Source organism: Drosophila busckii, chromosome 3R, assembly GCF_011750605.1.
Source record: "Drosophila busckii strain San Diego stock center, stock number 13000-0081.31 chromosome 3R, ASM1175060v1, whole genome shotgun sequence".
In the NCBI taxonomy this organism is placed as follows: Eukaryota; Metazoa; Arthropoda; class Insecta; order Diptera; family Drosophilidae; genus Drosophila; species Drosophila busckii.
In genome coordinates, this window is record NC_046607.1 from 11,344,680 (window position 1) to 11,368,816 (window position 24,137).

Below are 24,137 nucleotides of genomic sequence, written 5' to 3' on the forward strand. Positions count from 1 at the left end.
CCAGTCCATCTCGACAAACTATCTGTAAGATACAAATCAACGCGATGAGAGTGAGAGAGCGAGAGAGAGATTGCGATTAGGACAACGGTGATGAGGACAATCAGCGCCCAAAACAAATGAGTTAATGTGCTGGCCCCGAAAATTTGCTGGCCCATTGTGCTCGTCCTGGCCAGGGGTCTTTGTCTCTAACAAGTGGCCACAATTGAATAAATGAATGCACAGCAAGTGGATAGCAGCAGCTGTGGGGTGATTTTGATGCTGATGCTCAGGTGGCCGGAATGGCGGCGGCGGCCCTCTGGCCCTGTTTGCGCCATCTTTTTGTTAGAGCATTCAAGGATGCTGTTTTGCAATTTGTGCTCTTTGTCTGCCACACCAGTATGCAAATAATTGCTTTATGGCTCTTGTTAGCCCCAAACCAAGAACGACACTTGACATGCTGCAATTGCCACTTAATGAGCTTGCCACAATATTTGCGCACATTGTTAGTCGCACATTGTTCATTTAGCCCAAAACATAATTGAACGCAAATTGAGATTTTGGCAAATTGCGAAAGCTTCTAATAATGAGCTCATGTTAGATAAAGTGGCGATTTCTGACTTATAACAAAATTGAAATTTATTGCTATACTATGTCACTCTTTATTATAATCCTCTACAATTCAATTAACTTGGCCCTTTACTGTCTCGACGGTCTCTGGCCGCCAAAAGTTGAAAGCCGATAATACCAAACCTCTAGACAGTTATCTCTTTTGAATTGAATTAAAGTTAAGGCTCCCACGTTCTACTAAATGTCGAAAGTCAAATCAACAATTACACGGCGAATTAAATTGTTTGCCCCTCGGGCCACTTGACATCTGGCAAAGGAAAAACACTTCGACTTCGGCTACGTTTCTTTACTCATTAAGCATTCAGGGCGCATAGACGAAACAAAAGCCCGTAGATAATGTTATACCAAACCCCTTACCCCCAAACTCCAACTTCAACTTTAAGCGTGGCAAGACAGTTTCTAAACAAAAACAATTTACGTATAAATTAATTTACTTTCATTAATTAGTTAGGGTATTAGGTTGCCACAGCCCCATCGGAGTGACAGTGTGGAAAATTGTAATGTAAAAGTTGGTTTTCGAAGAAATTTGCATAACATTTCAATGACTGAGAAATTGCAAGAGCATTTAAAACAAAGAAATTCGCGCTTTGATGGCAAACAAGTAAAAGTGAATTAGTAAGCCAATATTAAACATAATACTATCTTATTTTCTAATTGTCTAAAACAAATCTATACTTTAATACTTTAAGAATTGAATAATAGTTGGTTGTTGTTGCATATATAAAATTGTATATTTTATAATTGTCTAATTCTAAAACAAATATAAATACTTTAAGAATCAAATAATTCTAAGTACTGTCTATATAAAATATTAACTTTCTTCATATTCTGAAGAATGTTGAGCAATTAAATTAAAATTGAAAATCACAAATTGATTAGTTTTAAATAAATTATTCGATACTAAATACCCCTTAAAACATACGAACATTTAATTCACACAGAAATAAACTTCATCTTAAAAAAAGTTTTTTAAAATTATTAATTATTCGAAATTTAAGCATATTTAAAAGACATCGAAAAATATATTTAGTGTACATAAAAAATTCACATAACCATTTTGAAGAATTTGATGCACATGCAGCCATAAAAAGTTATTTGGCTCTTTCACAGTTTCGTTGCTTTATGGACAACCTATGAAATTTGATTGTCTTATTGTTGTATTGAGCACCAAGAAAATTTGTAGCGCATGCGCCACAGTAAGAAAACCATTTGAAATGCGCATAATTTAAACATAAACGTTAACTAAAGATGAAACCCATGAGAAACTGTAGGTGTTGGCAACATCAAAGTAAAATTGGAAAAGAACAGTTTTTGTATGAAATTCGTAAAAATATGGTTTACCTAATAAAAATCTCATTATAAAAATAGGAATATTAAGCAAAAATTGCACCTATTTGTTGTTAGTTGATAATAAATGGCAATTTTGAGTCATAAACTAAAGGAAATCACCAATTGTGTGCAAATTGAATTTTTATGACAACAAAATATTTAATGTCTGCTCCATAACTTGTCCGGCAATCAATTTAATAGAAGCCATCAAAATATTTTTATATGCCTAGTAATTTTTATGCTTAACAAAGTTTGCAATCTTTTAATACAATTAGTGTTATTATGTATAAATCGAAATGAAACCAACCTTGGGTGCAGCGCAAAACTCAGAACTCAACACTCATATCCTCCACACAGATATACACTTAAGTTTATCTTTCAGTTAATGCTACTATTTCATAATTTTAAATTGGAGTCCATGCCACAGAGACCATGCCACAGCTACAACAAAGAAAACAAAATTTATATGCCAACGACAACAAACAAGCAACAACAACAACTGAGACAACGACAGAGACACAGAAAAGCGTGTAAGAGAAATGAAAAGCTTAAAACCTATAAAATTTTAAATTGATTGTTCAATTAATCTTAAGAAACGTGACAACGCAACGTTTGGGACCCAAACGCAGTTCCATGCCGAATGAAGTTGCAGACCAAGAAGCTGCTCACATCGATATGGAAGTTGTCTTAGAACCTTTACATTTTGGTTGAACTTGCGGTCGAAAGCTTGAGTGCATGTGTTAATTGAGTATAATTTTCTTTTAGCTAATTAAATCTGTTAATTGATCAATGGCAAATAAAAATTTATCTGACCCTTAACCAATATACTTATGTATATTTTGAATATGCCAAGTTATCAATTCAAAACTTTATCACACGACTACAAAGCCCAAACTGCAGTTACATAAAACAAGTTACACAAAAGAACAACAACGCAGAGGAGAATACAGAAAAGAAAAAGAAACATAACAACGCAGCATACAACAACAGACAATGCAATAATATTTTTCAAAATTTTTTTCCATAATTTTTTTTAAATATTTTTCTTTTTGGGTTAAACTACAGCCAATTAATGTCTCATAATTTAAAGCGGCATAAATGCATTCAACGGTACTAGAACCAAGACAGTGAGACAGAGAGAGAGAAAGAGCAAGCGAGAGAGCGCAAAACTGTGCCTCAAGTTGTCATAAGCCTTTTAATTGCTAATGGGTATTTTGATAGTCGTTGCCGTCGCGAGACCTAATCAAGCGACCGAAATCGAAACGATATAAAAAAAGAAGTCAAGTTGCGCCGCTTGCCGCCGTCGCCTTGGCCTCCTGGTCGCATCAAGCGCGTCAAATGAAAACCGATACGTTGCCCCACCATTCCGAGTGAGGATGGGAGATCCTGCCTGGCCTGTGCACTGGCGTCACCATCACCCAAAAATTGCTGCTCATTTAACGAGCTCGGCAGCGCATCAACTAATTTCCATGTCTCTGATGCTCTTGCTCGCTCCCTCGCTCTATTTATCTCGCTCTCTCTCTCCTCTGCACTAACTTGGCTGGCCATTTGTCGTGCATGTGTCTGCCTTTTTTTCAGTTGGTTCTCAGTTGGCTTGTTGTTGTTGTTTTTACTGCTGCGTCGTCGGCATCATTAACATTTTCGAGATTTAATCATCAAACATGGCGCTTGGCTAAGCCCCTTGGTGGTAATGATGCCATGTTCTGTGCCTTGTTTAGTTGCTTGTCTTACATGCGCTTTTATCGGCATTAAAAAATATATACAGCTGTGTGTATGTATTCACTTCTATAAATTTATAGTAAAAAATAAAACAGTTGCTGCATAGTTTTCGTCAATTTGACGCGCATGGATTCAAACTGCAAGCGGCAAGAAAATTATGCCAATGCCTAAAAGGGTCAACAACAAGATGCATTAGTTGCCACACAGAAGTTGCAGTTTTCCCACAAAACGCACAATTAATAATAAATGCAATTTATAATTTTTTTCTTTGCTTTTCCCCAGCATGTTCAACAGTTCATAAAACAAATAATTGCGTTGTCTATGCAATAAAAAGAAGGTTAAACGGTGGGCAGGACAAGTGGTGGACAGGTGAATACAAAACAACTGGGCGGCCATTGAGAAAGCGACAACCCCCTTTACACCCCGCACTCCCCTGCACCAAGACAGAGATGGAAAGAACAACGTAGACTAATCATCGCTGGAGTGCGCTGACGACAACGTCGCGCCAATTGGAATTGCAAATACGCTTCGAGCAGCAGCAGCAGACCCCAGCTCAGATACGCAAACGTCTTAGACAAAATGGTGGAGCAGACCAACAGCAACAGCAACAGCAACAATAACAACAAAAGACAACAGCACAGGTTCATTCTCCCATAAATACGCACAGCGGGTGTTAAATATTTTGTACGACTTCTGCAGAGTCCTCCAAGCTACATAGGGCTCCTTGCAGCTCAGACATGCTCGTAACTCTCGCCAAAGCGAAACTTGTGCAGCAAAACGCCTTTGTTCATCAATTAAGCTGTCCTGTATGTCTGTTGAACTGTCGTTACTCCCTTGACCGCCCGCCACCCTTTGACAATGCCCAAGGTCCATACTGTCTGCTGCAGCATACGATACTACTACATGCTTGGCAGAGTAGTCCAATAGGCATCATTGGAGACACATGCTATGGCTTGTAAATTGTGCGACGTTCAGAAATTGAAATATGGCGTCCCAACGAAAGCAAATTGAAATCAATGAATGCGAGCAACTTGAGCTCCACCATGAAATTCGTAACTGAGGGCGGAGTCTTTGTGCTTAAAGTCAAAGTTAAAGTAACAATGTTTTTTTATTTTATAATGAATTTACTCATTCTTTCGCAGCACGCTAATAACAGGAAATTCAAATTTATCACTTGCTTAAACTTACGTAATTAACATAAAAACTAATAAAATGCTAAACAAGCCAACAATGCGAACTAAGAGCCCATTATTAATCAGTTAAATAAACATAATAAAAGGCTAAGCGTAAGTTTGCGACATTTTGATAAATATCAAATCAAAATAATGCGTCAAAACAATTAATCACGATTAAAGTGCAGAGTGTGAGGGGTTGATCGATAAGCGCTATGAACTAAGAACAGCGAGGGGGAGTGGGTCACAAAGGGGGGTAGCGCTAAATAAGAACAACTGTTTGCAATCACACGCCATTTTCAAATTAGTGCCAAGCAAAACACAGACCCAAATGTCATGATACAACAACAATCTTGGCAACACTTCTGGCCCGAAAATCAATGTCACGTAATCTAATGCAAAATGTAATAAATCCGTGTAAATGCGATTTGAATGGCAACACCCCCCCGAAAGTCTGAATAAAGTCAACGTTCTGTTTGCTTTTTGACTTTTGTGCATAATTTATAGGCTATTAAATGCGTTGCGGCTGATTCGTTGTTGCAAGTTCATTTAAATTCATGTGCGTGTGTGTGTGTGTGTGTGGGAACTTTGACATGTGGCTATTGGCCAACGCTAACCCCTTTTTGGGTTAGTGTCTGCCTGTTTTGCCACAAAAAGTCGCATTTTTTTTTTTTGGATTATTGTGTGTTGCATGCTTCAACGCGCTCCCCTTTTGTGGTTTTATCAATGATTGCGCAATTGCATTGTGTTAAGTTGACAACTTGTTGCGCATTTTACAGCAAATAAAGCATGCCAAACACTGTTCTCCTTAGGGCTTACTTTATAAAATTTAATCAAAATCAGTGCTAAATAACGATCATACTCATGCAGCTCCCAAGGGCAACATTTCATGTGTTTGTTGTTAGTGTTCGCACGTGCAACAGGCCACAAGCCACACAGAAGCGGTTCACGTGCACTCGCTGGCCTGGGTGGGTGGCAATGATTCTGACGCGCAGGCCACATCCCTTAATTGCGCGTGTAATCAACAAGCAAACAATGTGACAACTGTTTGCAACTGGGGGGAAGTAAATTTCTAATGCCTTGTAAATGCAACTAAACAGCTTGTGCGGCCAAATATGCAAGTGTAATGAGAATGCGGCGAGGGTAGTGTGTCAAGCGTGGTTGATGTGATGTGATTTGATTTGATTTGATTAGCAAGCATTAGAGCAAGATTGATGGAGCATATGCCAAATAGCATGCCAAAAAGTGTGTAGAATTAAGCTGTTTGTTATAACAAATTGACTCTTGGCGACACTCAATTTAAATTTAAAATTGTCCAAAGAGTTGCCGTGCTGACAGTACCAACTACAATGAGGAATCGTGTTTTTAATGCCGATTAAAATGTAATTAATTTAATATAACCGTTTCACCGATCCAAGTGGCCAACTGGCTCAATTGAGTCCGTTATTAATATAATGTTGGCTCGCTGTTACTATTAAGCCGGCATTTGATCCTGACTTTTTGATACAAGAAGAATTTTGACTTTTCTTGGAGATTGTCCCTTCGCCAGTTTGTAATAACTGATGGTCAACAGTTTGAATAGGCAGGGTTTGCCAAATCCTTGTGGAAGATCATGCCTCCGATATAAGCTACAGTCTCTTTTGGGTGTGGATGCTTTCAACATTCAACTGAGCATGGATAAGTAATTAAACTTCACTTTATTAGCATAATCTTATTTATATTTTGGATTTCTATACGGAGAGCGACAGCGGTAGTCTGATCTAAGACAGTTCACTCTTCCAGCGAGCTCAATAATATAGAGCATAGCATCTTAGCATCTGGAGCTTAGAAGTTTATAAATAAGCTGCAGCCATATTTTCGCAAAAAGCTATCGAATGGCTTAAGTGTTTTCTAAGTGTAAAATGAATTAGGTAACAAACTTAACAAGACCAGCAAGTTCGATGTCTAAGTCACACGGGCTGGGATGCAAATTTGAATTTTCCAAAAAAAAAAAACGTTTTTATTTGTTTTGGCTAGTGTGAAATCTGCCGTACAACTCCACTACTCGCAGAATTTTTAAAGAGTATTCAATAATATGTATAGGGCCACTTAACGTCTCTTTGCTTTTCATACTGTATCCTAAAAAAAAACGCCTGTGCAAAACCGTGGCGTTACTCGTTTTTTTAACTTCTGATATAGGTGTGCTAGCACATAGTATGGAGAAAATTCCTGGAAGAATTAGCAAATAAAATAAAGCATTTGCACTTAACGAAAAATTTCGAATGTAGCAAACACACACAAAAATTTTCAGAATGATATATTCGATAGCTTCGGCATATCCCAAACAAACCGCAAAATAGTATATTTTCAAGAATGCAGCACAATCTGAAATAATAATAATTAATATTAAGTGTTTGCTCAATTTAATTAATACATGCATTTGCAATTTTAATTTAAAAAAGGTAATGTAATGTTGTTATTTTCTTATTAATTTACATAAATGTTAATGTTATGTTAATGTTAAAGCAGCGGGAAAAAGTGACATTGACAACAGTGACAGCGAGCAAACATAACATAACATAAAAAACCTGTTAGTTGGCAACAATTTCACAGCTAACAGAAATTAACTCTGTTATAACATTTTACTTTGCCTCGAAAATAAAAAGCGCGAAATGCAGCGAGTAAGTTGAATTGATTTATAACAAAAGAAAAAGTTTGTAATTAAAGCACTGCATTTGCTTAACAGGGCATAGACTCGTTCTTCAAAAGACTGCCCAACAAGAAAAACAGCGACGAAGATGCGACGCCGTCACCGCCGGCGCGAAAAAAGCGCAAAGCGCTTGTCATTTCCAGCGACGAAGACGAAATTGCCGAAAGTCCGCAAGTAAGCAAGCATGGGAAGACGCTTAAGAAAACACGTACGGCCCTTGAAACTAAGTCGCCACGCAATGAGAATGGACAAGCTAAGAAGCCATCGCTGTCCAAGCTGAAAGACGTGGCGGCAGCTAAGAAGCCGCTGCCCAAGGTTAATCCCGTCGAATTGTTTGGTGGTGAAACCAAGCGCGTGGAAAAACCAAAACCCAAAGACCGCAGCATATTAGAACTAGAGGATGAGGATATCGATCGTAGCCTCATGGAAATTGATGAGGATTTGGATGAGAGCGTCAAGACAGTGAAGCAGGAAAAGATCAGTACATCAGAGTCAAGTCGCAAGCGTAGCAAGGCTGCCAGTCCTGCACCGACAACTAAACCCAAGACTGCGAAGACCACCAGCCCAGCACCAACAAATAAAGCCAAGATTGCGACAGCCACAACGCCCAAGGCAACAACACCACGAGTAAAGAAGGAGAAACAAGCGGATTTGGAGACTAGTGTACTGTCCGACGAGGAGCGTCATGAACGTAAGCGCATGGCAGCTGCGCTCTATCAGAAGTACAAGAATCGCAGCAGTTGCCTGAATCCGGGCAGCAAGGAGATACCCAAGGGCGCACCCGATTGCTTGAAAGGCTTGACTTTTCTGGTCACGGGCATACTCGAGTCCATGGAGCGTGACGAGGCGGCTTCAGTAATCAAAGGATTTGGTGGCCGTGTCATGACTGTGGTGGGCAAAAAGCTTAATTACTTAGTGGTGGGCGAAGAGGCGGGGCCCAAGAAACTAGTGCAAGCGGAGGAGCATGGCGTCAATATACTCAGCGAAGATGGTTTATTTGATTTGATACGCGAAAGATCAGGCGAGAAAACAACAGAGAAAAATAATACTGTTAAGGTAGAGCCCAAGGCAGAGGTTAAAGTTAAGGAGGAACGCAAGAGTGCCATCAAGCAGGAGGAGAAAATACACAGCTTAAAGGTCAAGCAAGAGCACAATGAAAAAGAGACAAAAGTGAGTCCAAAAGTAAAGAAGGAGCGCTTGGAGTCTAAGCCTGTGGTTAAAGTGGAAATGCCTGAGAAAACCAAGACAGATGCCAACAACAACAACAACGAGCAGCAAGCCTGGGTGGACAAGTATAAACCAAGCTCCATTAAAGAGATTGTTGGCCAATCCGGTGCTGCAAGCAATGTCACCAAGTAAGCAGAAAGTACTTTTACTAAAATCCTAACTAATATTCTAATTTTAGGCTGATGAACTGGTTGTCTAAGTGGTACATTAACCACGACGGCAAAAAGAAACCACAGCGGCCAAATCCCTGGGCGAAAAATGATGATGGCAGCTTTTACAAGGCAGCACTGTTGTCCGGCCCACCAGGCATTGGCAAAACTACAACTGCCACGTTGGTTGTCAAGGAGCTGGGATTTGATGCTGTGGAATTTAATGCATCAGACACGCGCAGCAAGAAGCTACTCAAGGAGGAGGTAGCAAGTCTGCTAGGGAACAAGTCCCTCTATGGCTTTGCCAATGGCCTATCGCAGGCGGTGTCCAAGAAGCACGTGCTTATTATGGACGAGGTGGATGGCATGGCAGGCAATGAGGATCGCGGTGGCATGCAGGAGCTCATTGCTCTGATCAAAGACAGCTCTGTGCCCATTATATGCATGTGTAACGATCGTAATCATCCCAAGATACGCTCACTGGTCAACTATTGCTATGATCTGCGCTTTCAGCGTCCGCGCCTGGAACAGATAAAGGGGCGCATAATGAGCATTTGTTTTAAAGAGAAGCTTAAGATTTCGCCTGTCCAAGTGGAGCAGCTAATTGCTGCCACCAATAATGACATAAGACAGAGCATCAATCATATAGCACTGCTTAGTGCGAATGAGCAACTGCCTGAGAGAGCAGACGCAGCACAGCATGTGGCCGCCAAGGATCTCAAACTTGGCCCCTGGGAGGTGGTACGCAAAGTCTTTACTGCCGAGGATCATAAACAGATGAGCATCTATGACAAGTGTGATCTGTTCTTTCATGACTACAGCATGGCGCCGCTTTTTGTGCAACAAAATTATCTACAGGTGACGCCCATAGGCAATAGGTAATGTTGGCTTTACTATGTGGAGCAGTACTTTGTCTAATCGCTTTGCCATTTCAGAAATGAAGTCATGTCTAAGGTGGCAGCCACTGCTGATGCGCTTAGCCTGGGCGATATGGTTGACAAGAAAATACGCAGCAACATGGCCTGGAGTCTGTTGCCAACACAAGCTGTCTTCAGCTCACTGCTGCCTGGTGAGCACATGGCTGGCCATTTCACCGGTCAAATAAATTTCCCTGGTTGGCTGGGAAAGAATTCACGTAGCAACAAACGAGCTCGCTTGGCACAGGAGCTGCATGATCATACTCGCGTTTGCACCTCTGGTTCTAGATTGTCTGTGCGTCTGGATTACGCGCCTTATTTGCTTGCCAACATTGTTCGTCCGCTGGCTGAAGTAGGCGCAGAAGGTGTGCCTGCTGCTTTGGAAGTTATGAAAGATTACCACTTGCTGCGCGAGGACTTAGAGTCTCTGCTTGAGCTCACCACCTGGCCGGGCAAAAAATCCCCAATGGATGCGGTTGATGGGCGCGTTAAGGCAGCTCTAACACGTGCCTACAACAAAGAGGTGATGGCCTACTCCTACTCAGCACAGGCTAATGTTAAGAAGAAGCGCGCCGAAGCTGCTGATGATGATATGGGCATTCTCGGCGAGGAGGATGAAGAGAATGTCAATGTGGCGGAGTCTGAAGATGAAGATAAGGATGAGTTGGAGCTAGATGGTCTTATTAAAGCCAAAAAGAAGTCTGCAACAAGTATCACTGCCAAGGCGAGCACTTCTAAGACAGCTACTGCTGCTAAGAAGGCCAGTTCCAGTTCAACTGCATCGAAAGCAAAACCTAAGAGTAAGAAGTAAATTGTAGTTCCTGAATCTAATTTTTTGTAATCAGCTTTAGCTGTAATCCGATATATTTATACTTACTCTAATTATGTGCTTGCATTATTGTTTACATTTTTTTTGCATCAAAATTTTACGTTACTAAAAAAGAGCAGAACTCTTAACATTTAAATATTGAAAAATAAAAATGTTTTATTAGAATTTTGAAGCATTTAAAAAATACGATATGTGTCTATCGAGCAATACTCGAACATGTGTGATAGCATCGAGCATCGAACCTGTTGGTCGCAAATTCTGTTGCTGTGCTGCTCGCAACTATTGCAGCCAAATGGTTTCCAGATGTTAGTATTAATTTATTCTCGGTTATTTGTTGCCTTAGTGCAATAGCTGCAGCTCGCTCGCACAATTTTATGTTATATTGTGGATAATATGTGCTGACATACGAAGCTTGAGTTCGACTCAAAAGCCAGATATACGATAACGATAGCAATTGCGATACAAATAACGATAATAATATAGGAAACCCACACCCACACATAAGGTTGTTTTGCGGCGCGTTTTATTGTTAACATGTAAAAATGGCGTTGTCTTGAAAGGTCGTGCAAGTGTCCGCTCCGCAAAAATATTGTTGGAAAAATGCAAATAGCACATGAAACGGTTTAATTTGATCAAAACTTCGACAACAAAATGTGCGCGCTGGTCTGACAAACGTGTATGTCGTGAATGTGCAATATTTTAGTGTTTATTTATTAGTTACTGTTTTATTGTGTTTCTCAACCATTTTTGCACCAGCACAACTGAGAAAAAATAAATCTGAGACTGTGTCGCCCTTGTGCCTGGTTGTGTGTACGTGTAAATGTAAATGTGTGTGTACGCGTTAAGGGCGCAGCAGCAGAAATATAAATTAAAAAACGAAAACCAACACCCAAGCGTAGTTATTGGCATGTCACACAAATAAAGAACAAATATTAGTACAAGCAAATTACATTAAATCGCGTACTTACTTGAAGTATCACAATTCCATTAATCTTTACTTTAATTTACTTACCTGCGCCACCACACTGAAATTTGCGCAACTCGTTCGTGACTTTTTCTATTGCCTATTCGCGTCAAGCGCGCGACAATCTGCATATAGAATGGGTATTGCACGGCATTTCCGACTATATGAAGCACGCAACGCAAAGATTCCAGAACACATACACACGCACACGCACATACAGCTACAGTTACCCTGGCGGACAGCAGCATCAGTGTAAGTGTAGACTTTGACAACAGTAAACTGGGTGGCGCTGGCCTACCAAACCACACCCCCGCCTAACCAACGGTACAAGGACGTTGCGTATACACACACAAAAATACGCACATATACAAATACATGCGCAGTTACATACACATGCATGTAGTGAGTATATAGAAAGGCTAACAGTGTTGGTGTTGGCAGTGGGTGTTTACTGTATATCGTAACATATTTACTTCATATAGTCGGAAATTCCGTGCAATACCCTTTCTATATGCAGAGTCGCGCGCTTGTCGCGAATAGGCAATAGAAAAAGGATTAACAATTTTGTATGTGTTGCTGTTTTTGTTTTAATTTGCGACGCGCGTTGCTTTGTCTGAAAAATGTTCTCATTTGATTTTTGTGTGTCATAATGTAAACACTTGTCGCCCTGATTTATTTTGATGTTTGCCAGCACCTCTCGATTTTCTGTAGTCTCTCGTGTACGTATTCCGATCCCTGTGGATTTCCTATAGAAAAATCCCCCTGGATTCATCGTGGAATTGTTGTGGATTTGTATAGAAAAATCCCCCAGGATGCATCGAGGAAACAGTGCGGATTCGTATTACCCCCAGGATGCATCGAGGAAACACTGCGGAAAATATCCCTGAGGAGGGCCCTAGGAAATGGCTGTGCAAAAATCCTCGGGGATACTGTTACACAGACATAGACGGTGCTTATCGCTCTTTACATTTCCTTGCACAAATGTTTTAAAATTCAGGTCATTGCATTTGCTCCCACGCTCCCTGTGTGCGCTCTCAGACTAAAGCTCTCGTAGCTCGCTCGCTCTCTTTTAATGCCATCCCCCTCACCCAGCCCACCCATCGAAGCTGATGAATGTTTATTTTTCTCAATATACAGTTTTCGCTTTCATTTTCGTTTGAAGCTTTTGTTGCGGAAATGAAATTAAACGCCCTCATAAATTGAACAGAAAGCGCAACTAAGCTGCTTGCAGCTTCGAAATACCTTTCAGCAGCTTTGCTAACATTGATTTTATTTGAGAGGATTAGGTCAGCGGTTTTGCATATGCAACAGCAGCAGCAGCAGCAGCAGCAGCAGCAGCAACAAACTTATTTAAGCTGTGCACAACTAAAAACTTGTCGATAAGCTTGATAACACCCTAACATACAGTTGCGTAGTGCTGTATACGTTTGATTGTGTTAATGTTTGTATAACGGCTTGTACTTTTTTTTTTTTTTTATCAATATGGGGTGCAGATAACAACAAAAACAACAATGTAGCATATTGAACTAGATAAATATTCGAACTCTTCTTTCTTTTATTTTTGCTGCTTTCATACTAGCTGTCTATTTATACACGTTATTACAGCACCCAAAGCGTATTTTTCTTATCAGTTTCAATATGTGTGAGTGTGTGAGTGTTGCTGTATTTGTAGCGGAGAGATAAGCAGGCGACAACAGCTCTCTCGACTCTCGACAGCAGTATTGAAAAATAACAGTTGTTTATATTGCCAAGGTATGCGTTTTGCCGTTTTTCACTTTTTTATTTTTTAGCTTTTGTATATATTTTAGCAATACACACACATTCTTCACCCTTTTTAAGCAAGTGCTGACATCATCATTATCTTCTTTCTTTTGAGTGCTTGAATTTAAAAACAAATCTATATATAACAGATAATTTTATTAGAGCTTCTTGCAAAGACGATTTAAAGTTCTGTAAACTTGTTGAACACTCATAATTATGCAGTTTAATCTGGACTCGCCGAGTAAAAATTGTTTTTTATTGCAATTGCAATTTAATATTAAAGCAAAGCCGTTAACACATACAAATGCATTTATGTGCATGTGTGCACTAACTTGGCTCGAGTCTAGTTGACTTGACTTGTGGGCCAACATAGAACAAGTTAATCGTTCAAATGAAATGGGTCAACAGTGGATGCTTTGTCTGACAATAGCAAATTGAATTGCTTGCCAAGTTGTCTACCACATATCACAAAACGTTGCCATGTTTATACATAAGTAGATATGGATGTGTATATGGATTTAATGGCAAACTCAATTTGCTGGGGGAGTCGACTTACATAAAGCACACGCGACACTGGAACAGGTTTTGTTTTAATGATTATTCATTCACAAAAATTATTATTTGTTTTGGTGTGTGTTCTGCTTGTCTGTTTGTTGTTGTGCCTGATCGATTAAAGTTTTCCATATCCGTTGCAAATAAACAACAATTCAATAACTACTTTGAGCCCTCGGCCTGCATACAAATTGGGCACAACTTAAGTGGCGTTGGCCACTGCCAGTGGCACTTGTCGTTGCAGCTTGCAACCCTTTGGCTAGCTTGTTGAAATGTCTGTCAAGTTGCATGCGGCAAGGTTGTCCACTCACTTAAGTGTTACACACACACACACACACACTCTCTCTCTCATTTGCTTTGTCTCTCTCTCTCTATTGTATTAAACTAAGTGCGATGTTTCATTAGGTTCAGCAACAAATTGTAGCAATTACTATGAAATTGCCAACCCAGACCTCAAAACTGATTACGCTGCTAATGTTTAATATCTAAGCAATTCAAAGCCCCTAACTCGTTGGCCATTGGACTCGTCTAGATTGTGTCTGTATATATGTGTGTGTGTGTGTATCTGCAACTGTTTGCTGTTCACATGTATCTATGACTTGCCTACTAAACTGCTTTGACATCACTAATTGATTTCCACAGTCTGTCCACAGAACACACACACACACACACACACATTCAAAAGTGCATGAGTATTTATATTTGTGTGTGTGTGTGTGTCAATTGTGGTTTGTTGACGGAACATTTCAAATGCGGCTTTTTCTTCGTTTGTTATGACTGATTCGCTGATTTTTTCCATATTTTTTCTTCTTGGTTTCGTGTTATGTTTGCATATTAGCAATCATTTGTATTTGTATTTATGTGTGTGTGCAACGTTCAATAACTTTGACGAACGTGAACGTTACGTCTGGAATTTATTGTGAGCGCTTAAATAATTTAGGTATGATTAAATAGTCAACGACGAAACGAAATTGCCACTGAGAAAAAATGTATATCAACTTATAGTTAATTTGATAATAATATGAAATATATAAATTTATGTTAAGACGTGCATTGAGCATAGAAATTTATACGGCAGATGACTTGCCATATAGTTTCTTCTCCCCTTCGATCTTGGATCAGCCTTTTGCAATTTGTTTATTATATTGCAAATTTCAGACAATGTTAGCAGTAAATTATGAAGCATTGATATGAGTCTAGCATTCAAATGTATCTCGGTTTCTCTCTCTATCTGTAGAGTTTGGCAGCTGCCAGATGATGAATCACTATGCTCTTTTTTTTTTTTTTGGTATGTGTACCTCTAAAAGTATCTCGAGATTCAAGTGAAGCGAAGACAACAACTCACTACAGCCATGGCTGATGGATGTTTGCGTAGGCAGAGGCCAAACACAACATGCAGCAAAGACAGGCAACGATATTATTATGTACTTGCAGTAGTCTTACACATACATATGTAATATATACATTGCCACATGGCAACGGTCGCTGCTCTTTGTTCGCAGCGCGTTTTTTACATAGGTTTAAAAATAAAATGCAAAGCAAAACAAATTATGTAGTTTGCCGTATATAAAAGGATGCACTCCGCCTGTCTGTCAGTTGGGTCGTTGATGTTTATATTGTTGCTGTTGTTGTTGTTGTTGTAGTTCTCTCCTTTATGCAGTTCATTAAAAATATGTATTCAAAATGCGGCCCCACAGACGCTGGGGCCAAATAATCCAAACAGTTGCTCTTTTATATATGAACTATACGCGCCTTTGTTTATCGTTTTATTTCATTGCATTACATGCGTCTGTATGTGTGAAACTCTTGTACTCTATGTACATTACAAGAGAAATCGTTGCTTGACACACAAGCACATGGGGCAAGAATATTCCTGACAAACGCCTTGTCTATGCGACCGACCGCCTGCCTTTCTGCTATTTTAATTGCAGTGGATTTTTACGCCTCTAGCGCTAACGGTATATATCGAAGGCGGCTTTAAGAGCTAATAAATTCTTCCTGAATTTTATGCACCGTAGCAATTGTTGTAAAGCTGGTCTGAAGATTCTCAAAAAGTTGATTTTAAATATGAAATTCAATTAAATAATTTAAATATTATATATGTACATACCTTATCAGGTATTAACCGCACAGCAGCTGTGAGCGCATCCGTTTGCAAATCCTGTGTGTCAGAAAAAATAAAATGCCACATTTTTTATATATATATATATTTTTCTTTTGGTTCAAACCGCACAATGTTAATGACGCTCCAGTTGACGTTTGCAGTTTATGGAACTTGTCACCGAGCGCATCACCAAAACTGAGCGAGAAAAACGGGTTAAAGTACCGCTACCGCTGGAACTGCCACTGCCAAGAGAAAAACTAACCAACTTTGGTCAGGCAACTGGCAAAGCCAACTGTGTCAACGCCAGCAGTTGCCATATATGTGAAGGAGAAGCTATGAAAGCTCACATACCTATTATGCGTGCCGACCCATTCTCAGGCTTAAATAGGCAACTATGATCTTCCCCAGGCTGCACTCAATCACACACACACACATATGCATGCCAAAAAGTCATGGCAACTTGCTTTGGAGTTGTCATTGCCGCTTTTTAGTTTTGAGCTTAAAAGTTTCCTTAGTTTTCTTTGTGTGCCCGTGCCCTCCCTTATTTCTTTTTTCTTTGCACTTCTTGTGTTTTGTGGGTGTAAAAGTTTACACTCGTTGGCCATCAAAGTTTTATTGCTGTGACAAGCTGGCAAGCAACGTTAATTTACGGTTACTTAGGCTAATTAAGTTTATGGCTGCTGATAAGAACAGGACTTGAAGAAGAAGTGGGCACTTAGGCTCAGGGGCTCAACATAAAATTCAACATTTTTTTAAGACCAAGCTTGCAATATTGTAAAAACGTTTTAATGCGCACACATAATAATTTTTTTGTATTGTTAGGAGTGGGTTTTACTATAAATTTTTATATAATTTTAGGTCTACACAATCCAAATAACATAAGTGGGCGATATTACAGATTGTTGTTTCCTCTGTTATTTTGGGCCACAAACTGACAGAAAATAATTAAAAGTACAAATGACCCAATAAAATGGCTTTTGTCACAAATAATTTTCAACAAACGAAAAAACAACACGCGAAGAAAATTGATTGAATAGCGTGCTGAAGAAACTGACGGAAAATTAGTAAAAGCACCTGTGAAAATAAATGAGCTTATCGCCGGCGACCCAGAAAATAAAAAACAAATATAAATTGTTTGAAAAACAGCGGCAAACGAAAGTAAATAAATGATAAATAGCTAGCGCTTAAAATAAAAAAATTACAATAATTGAAAAGCAGCGTTAAGCGCTAGCTGCGCTTAGAGCGAAGCTTAGTGAGGAACAGAGAGGCAGACGAAGTGGTTGGACAACCCACGTGGTGGTGCGCCCACGCAAAAACATATACTGAAATCGAAGTTGAGGTTGAGGTTGATGTTGGGCAAGACGCCAACCTACAAAGAAGTTTGGCGCCAATTATATGGTGGGCTGCACACAAGCTTATGGACGAGTGTATATGTATACATAAGAAAAATTATGATAAAGTTGAAGTGAGGCGATGCCCAAACTCAGAGAGAGAGAGAGAGAGAGAGAGACAGAGAGAGCGGGAGAGACCAATAAGCAAAGTTGCTTATTTATGACCGGCACATAAATTTGAATGCGGACGTGGCCGGCTGTCAATTTTGCAGATACTGAAAGCCAAAGGGGGTATCTTTTTTGAATGGGGCGTGAAATGTGTGAATTTATGATGCGATATGAGCATGCAGTAGTCGGTTTGATCAGCTCGTTGGTGATAGCACTTAAAACAAAAGTTGACAACGTTCATTGACCCAATGAAGTCAGTCCATCAGTGCGTCAGTCAGCGAGCTGCTCATCAATGTCTATTTAGTTTGCTGGCCGAGATAACGCAACGCAACATCAAGTTAAAGTCGCTCTCGTGCATGTCAGGCTTTCCATAATAAAATACAAAGCAAGTAATTTGGCGGCAACCAACTTTTATATACACTTTGACTAGGGCAAACCCGCACGACATCGATCCAGAACAAAAGAGCATTGAGTTAGTTCAGACTTACGATTTGATCGTAAATCATTTATGCATTTGAAGGGAAAGGGGAACAAGAAAATATTTTTTCAAAAATATAATATATAGAATTGCTTCGGAAAATGAAGAGCTTACATACCAAATTTAATTGCTCTAGCTTTTATGGTCTCTAAGTTCTGGCTGCTCATACAGACGGACGGACAGACAGATATGGTTATGTTGACTCAGTTTCATCCGGGTATATATATTTTGTGGGGTCTGCCACGCCTCCTTCTCTCTGTTACATACGTTTGCACAACTTTATAACACCTTATTCCATTTTTTATAAAAATGTCAAAGTGTATGAAAAGTAGAGACTCACAAATTACTTGGGCTTGACTGCTCGTGGTTGGAGTTGGAGTTGCCAAGCCACATAAGTCACGTTTTGGCATAAAGTACAACATTCATAGCAGAGCTTGCGAGAGAAAGAGGCAGCGAGATAAAGGGCGCTGTTGCAAATGAAAATTCTTTACTTTACTACTGCCTAGAGTCAACACAGTTGATGCCTTGTCTATGCGCTGTATGTGCTAATTGCTCGATGATTGATGCGCCCATGGCAGAAAGCCAGACAGTTTTTGTTTATGAGCCTCGTGCATAATTATGTTGATGCTGCTTTCACAAGACGCAGCAGCTATAATTTGTTGCTGTTGGTCAAGCTTCTGAAATGGGCTCTAATTAATTTATGCGTAAGAAAATTTCTTGCCAGAATTTGTAGAGTTTAGTTTTACAGCTTGAGACGCAACTAAATTTTAATAAAGTCGGGTGCAACCGTTAGTGCGAGACCCTGTACAGGGATATAATAGATACAAAAAATTAAATTACTCGAAATCCACTAACACTTATATAAACAAATTTTTTTAGACAATCGATATTTGACATGTTGAATGAATTTTATCAACCTCCACTATCACTTAACTTAAGTTCTTTTAAGCCTCTCTTAATCAACTTCATCTATGTTTATATCTTTATAGTAAAATGTTGCGAACCTTGGCTGAGCGATGAAGAAATCGAATCCACATGCGCGTTATAAATATTTATGAAGCAAACAACAAAATCGACGCAACATAAATTCAATTGAGCAACATCAGGCAAAAAATTATGCCAAGCAAGAAGAACAAACGCAACTGAGAATCCACTTAAAGCATTAGCTGAATTGAGTTAAATGTGAAGCAGATGTCTGCATGAGAAGTTAGAGCAGCCACGTCGTGTTCTCCTTTCGATGCTTCAATTTAGCTGCAAACTCAGCTAATTGAATTAACTGTGCCACAGCCGAGCAACAGAAACGAATTAAAAGCTTTACAACCAACCAAGTCGAACCAAAACGAATCGAATCGAATCGAAACGAAACTCTAACAAACCCAGTACCATTCCAAGTTGTAGCATTTAGACAACAAGCAACAAACAAACAAAATAAAAGACACAGATAAAAATACAACCACGAAAGAGAGCAAATTGCATTCTATGTATAAGAAATACGCAGACTTTGGAGTTTGGAGTAAGTGCAGCAGCCAAGAGACGCTGCAGGTGTAGCACACAAATATTCAGCGTCCCATCAATTGCGTTAGAACAAAATTCTCGTTAACAAAATGTCACTGGCCGACATGGGGACAGCGACGCGCTCCACTGGCGGCGGCGGCGGCGGCGGCGGTGGCTCACGTCACTACGATCTGAACAATGCGGGTGTGGGTGGCGCTAGTAGCGGCGGCGGTGGCTTACCTGGCGGTCGCATGACCCACTCATTGAGCACACCCAGCGGTGTGGATGGCACACCATCAACTCCGAGACATCGCGGTGGCAAAAAGCTGACAGTCCGCATTCAAATGCTGGACGATTCAGTAACCATGTTCCAAGTGCAGGTGAGTTGACTTTCCAGCGTGTGCTTTAGTCATGAACGAGTTTATTAAAATATTCTAAGCTAAACTTGAATTTTGCGGCAAGCTTTATGAACAAATTTATGCCTACAACTTGTTTGTTATCAGCAAACAGTCGCAGCAGCGACTAATAATACACCTTTGCTATAGGTATTATAAAGCAGACCTAATTGTCATTTATGTCCTTGTATAAATTCCAGTTGATACGCTTTTAAGCTCTGACTTGTTCTATTTTATGTAATCTCTGCATGTGCGCAACAACTTTTGCAATTTCTTGCTGCACTATCAGCAAAACATTATTGACTTTTGGCTGTTATACATCCGTGCCTAACACTCAACGCTCCCCCTTGAAAGATAAGCCCTTTATGAAATGTTTTTGCTAACTTATACACTAAAAATTCAACTACACAGAGATAAACAATGTGGAAGTAAGGAGAACAACAAATCGCAGAACGGAAACTAAACGAATACTAAAAGCGCTTAGAATAGTCGATAGTCAAGTTTGCCTCACTCTTTTGTTAAAACTCTTGTGGCTTTAAGCATTTAATGTGCGGTTGACATTGTGCTGACCAAGCATGTACATTTTAAAAGCATTTATTAATAATGTAGTCCAACCACAAAATAACATGGATCAGCACAGATTGTGGTTAGTTTCGGTCACAGCAGTTGAGGGGGATTGAGCAAGGGATTTGCTGTTTTGTAGTGCAGGTCATTGTCTATTTATGGGCTTGCAGTTTATGTCAATATATTGCACAAGAACTATATATTACGTATACGCAGTGTATAGCCAAGGCTAAAGAAACGTACAACAAATTTGTTACGTGATTCAATTTTTAATAATGCCGGACAACAGCAATGCAAATGGGCGGGCCAAAGCTGCATAAAGGGTTAGGTGGTGCGAGCACCACTGCAATGCAAACTACAACAAGCAGCAGATGCCATAAAATAGTTTTGATGGTGGGCACTTTAAAAAGCGCTCGATGTTTGCAGCAGCAGCGCCACAAGTGCAACTCGTTCAAAAGGGCTTTCTAGCGCACTTACAAGCCACCCACTCACACACACACACGCACACACACACACAAATAATGCCGCTGGCAACCACAACAATTGCTTTGGATTTTCTGTCAAGTCTAAGCATACGCTATAATGTAATAGAAACAAAGAAGCCAATTGAACAAAAAATAAAATAAATATGAGTGTTAAACAACTCAGATAAAATATATATAAATTTGTTTTTAAATATAACTGAATTGTATAATAGCTTTTATTTTAAATATAGTTTTGTTGCTTTAGCTATATAATCCAGTTTTGTAAAAAGTCAGGGTATAGCAACAGCAGCCATTTTGTGACGACAACAATTTAACTTTTACTCAGTTGCCGGCTGCAGCTGAAGCCTTGCAAAAAGTGTGTGGCAAAGGTTGGAGGTCTTAAAACAGGGCGTGGCCACTTTAACTAAAAACCTCGAGTAAGCCTTTGGCCCGACGGGGCTAATGGAGCCAGGAAGTGGCATACATACAACCACGAAAACAAAAACCCATTAACAAACTGCAACTGGCAGAAAGGAAAAAAGAGAAGGAAATAGACAGACATAGTAGATGAAATGAAAACAAGCAACTCAGGCTCAGGCTCAGGCTCAGGATGCGGGCCATTTGCAGACGGTTGCATTTGTGCTGACATTAATGCGATTTCTAGTCAATTTGCAGTTAAATAATAATAGTAAAAGATCCGTTAAAAGAAGAAGCAGAACGAGCAGTAGTTCGTAGACCTCGATTGAACCGCAAACTGCAGCCAACAAGCAAACAAACAGCACAGCAGAGCACACAAACTACAGAAGTTTGCATTTGGTATGAACTATGCCAAAGTTGTCGAGTATGCTTTATTTTCGGGGCCCGCTTCATCGACCAGCATCTGCCACAGCCAAACACCAGCAGAGAACATTTTTCGACTTGTCGGCCGACTGCTGTTGCTGTTGCTGTGCGCTTGTTAGCCCCGAACTTATTTTGGCTGTCTGCCAAAGTACTGTGAATGCCCTCTGCCAATAGCCACGCCCCAGTCCCAGTCCCAGTCCCAGTCGCAGCTCGACTCTCAGTCACTTCAGTACTCGTTACTTTGCATTTGGCAACACTTGCAGTTTATATATAAAAAACTGTTTTATATTTATGGAATTTGATTAAATGCCAGCCGCAGCCTTGCACTGGCTCTATATGCACATATAATATTTCAGAAGCAATAAAAGCAACCATCCAGTTGGCTTGCTCCCTTACTTCCCAAGCACATCAATATCAATTACAATACAGTTTGAGATATGCTCTAAAAAACTTTTCCATTAGCTGTAGCTACCCGCATGGCCCGAGATTTATAAAGTTTCAATAGGCGAACAAAAGCAGTGCACAAAATATATGAATAAACAAACTTTTGTTTGTAAACTAAGCTTTAAACAAAAGGCGAATGGCATGCAACACCTGCAGCATCTTTTTGCAAAGTTTGACGACAAATTGAACGAGTGCCAATTGTGTCATTTATTTATGTATATGTATGTGTGTGTTGTGCTTTAGCCATTTCCGTTTTCCGCTTTAGTTGCTTAGCTGCCGCACCCAAAGTTAATTGGCTGTGTGTGTGCTCAACTAGACACTAGAGCAGAGCATCCAAATTGGTTTGGCGAATTGGCCTCCGCATGCAATGATAAAAGCTTCCAACCAGTAGCACACAGCTCCATAAAAAAGTACACGTTAAATGTCAAAGTTCGCTCGTAGTTGCTGCTGTTGCTGCTGCTGCTGTCCCTATCGTCCTTTTGTTGCCGCGTTTGTGCTAGGCCAACAATGAGACTGCAGTTTCTGTAGATCCAACCAGCAGCAGCTCAGGCAAGCTACTTTTCCCTCAAGGGAAAAACCCACACATTCATCTTTCGACGAGAGCTTGTGTCTATGCTTGGTATTATTTAATTTTCTGTTTGCTTGTTTGCCAAAAATTAAATTAAATCTGCTCCAGCGGTTGTGTAAAAAGTACAAAACTTGTGTAAATCTTATTATAGTTTGCAATTATTTTGAATATTTTTTGGTCTTGTGGGAGCTCTGGCAAATTGCAAATTGCAGTTACACAACTTACTTAAATGACAATCAAATTATAGTAGAAGTGCTCAAAGTCACAAGCAGAGATTTGCAGTTGCAGTTAAACGCTCTTAAATGGCGAGGCGTTGATACGAAATATAATTATAATTTATATCATTTTATTGAGTCTGATTGCAGATAATAACAACTAGAAGTATCTATTCTTATTTTAGATTATCAGCTTTGCCTCCATTACATATATATATATTTTTAAATTTATTTTCTTTTCTGCTTTACTGCTACGGCTCATATTTTATTGTGGAAAATTGTGTCCGGTCTGTATAATAAATATATCAGTTATCAGAGTAACCTTTTCATTTCATTCGCTCATTTATTCCCAATGGTCCTAACTCAACACTGAACAAGTTGTGAAACTTTTTTTTTGTTTGTTTTCATTCTTTTTTTGGCTGAGCTGTTGGTTTATACAAAATGCAGCTGCCATTTTAATTACAAGCGGTTAAGCTAGGATACTGGATTGACACATACACATGTTAACACATAAATTATAGTTGCTACTTGGCATTCATATATTCGTACACATATGCATAAAGCATTCGGTAGTGTTGACCACACCCAGATTTATTTGCAAACACCGCAAATCCATTTATGTTGTGGTGGCCATTTGTGGGCTTTAATGGCCAAATGAAAAGCTGTGAAAGGAGTATTATGGCACTAAAATTATGGAAATGTGTTGCATGCTTTTGAGCGACATGGGACTGGCCAAAAGCAATTTGCATGATTGGCATACATACAAAGAGGTTAATACCATTTGGCCTTCATTTGGCTAATGGAGCAGCGCTGTTGAACTGATTTGAAGTTGATATTAGGATATTGAGCTTGTTAATTTGTTAACCGCTTAATGCTAAGAATCGTGCAAATAAATTAATTTTGCTCTAGCTGTGAGCTAAGAGCTGACCTTTTGCCTTTTGCCAAGGTCACATCAAATTGCAGTAAAAAGTTTTAACCTAAATAATTGATGAGCTAAATGTTGTTCAATGAATTTCATGCACAATTTGCGCATAGACCTTAACTTGCTCATGGTGGCGTGCTGTCTAACTCGTTAAGCTCGTTAAAATCTAATCTAACTTGCGTTGCCACACGCTACAGCATCAGCATCAGCATCAGTGCCTTGTGGGCGTTGCCTGC

The 24,137-nt window shown here is 39.6% G+C and overlaps 2 protein-coding genes across 3 annotated transcripts in view; both read left to right on the forward strand.

Moving 5' to 3' along the window:
* Positions 1 to 7,398: 7,398 nt before the first annotated feature.
* On the forward strand, positions 7,399 to 10,744 carry LOC108604625 (replication factor C subunit 1). The gene is made up of 4 exons (XM_017994173.1): positions 7,399 to 7,486; positions 7,552 to 8,870; positions 8,921 to 9,769; positions 9,827 to 10,744. Exons 1-4 carry the CDS (start codon positions 7,478 to 7,480, stop codon positions 10,617 to 10,619), a joined length of 2,970 nt encoding a protein of 989 aa, XP_017849662.1. The 5' UTR covers positions 7,399 to 7,477; the 3' UTR covers positions 10,620 to 10,744.
* Positions 10,745 to 11,768: 1,024 nt separating this feature from the next.
* LOC108603262 (FERM, ARHGEF and pleckstrin domain-containing protein 2) overlaps positions 11,769 to 24,137 on the forward strand; it is a 32,538-nt gene continuing 20,169 nt past the window's right edge. For both annotated transcript variants that reach the window (XM_017991914.2, XM_017991915.2), the window contains exons 1-2: positions 11,769 to 11,853; positions 18,985 to 19,869. In XM_017991914.2, coding sequence (XP_017847403.1) covers positions 19,600 to 19,869 — 270 coding nt within the window. In that variant the 5' untranslated portion in view covers positions 11,769 to 11,853; positions 18,985 to 19,599. The remainder of the gene's footprint in view (positions 11,854 to 18,984; positions 19,870 to 24,137) is intronic.

What these genes read in the sequence shown, in the direction of transcription:
- LOC108604625 (XM_017994173.1), top strand. An exon ending in GCTGCAAGCAATGTCACCAA is followed by an intron (nt 8,871 to 8,920) that starts GTAAGCAGAAAG and finishes TTCTAATTTTAG; the next exon opens with GCTGATGAACTGGTTGTCTA. An exon ending in GTGACGCCCATAGGCAATAG is followed by an intron (nt 9,770 to 9,826) that starts GTAATGTTGGCT and finishes TTGCCATTTCAG; the next exon opens with AAATGAAGTCATGTCTAAGG.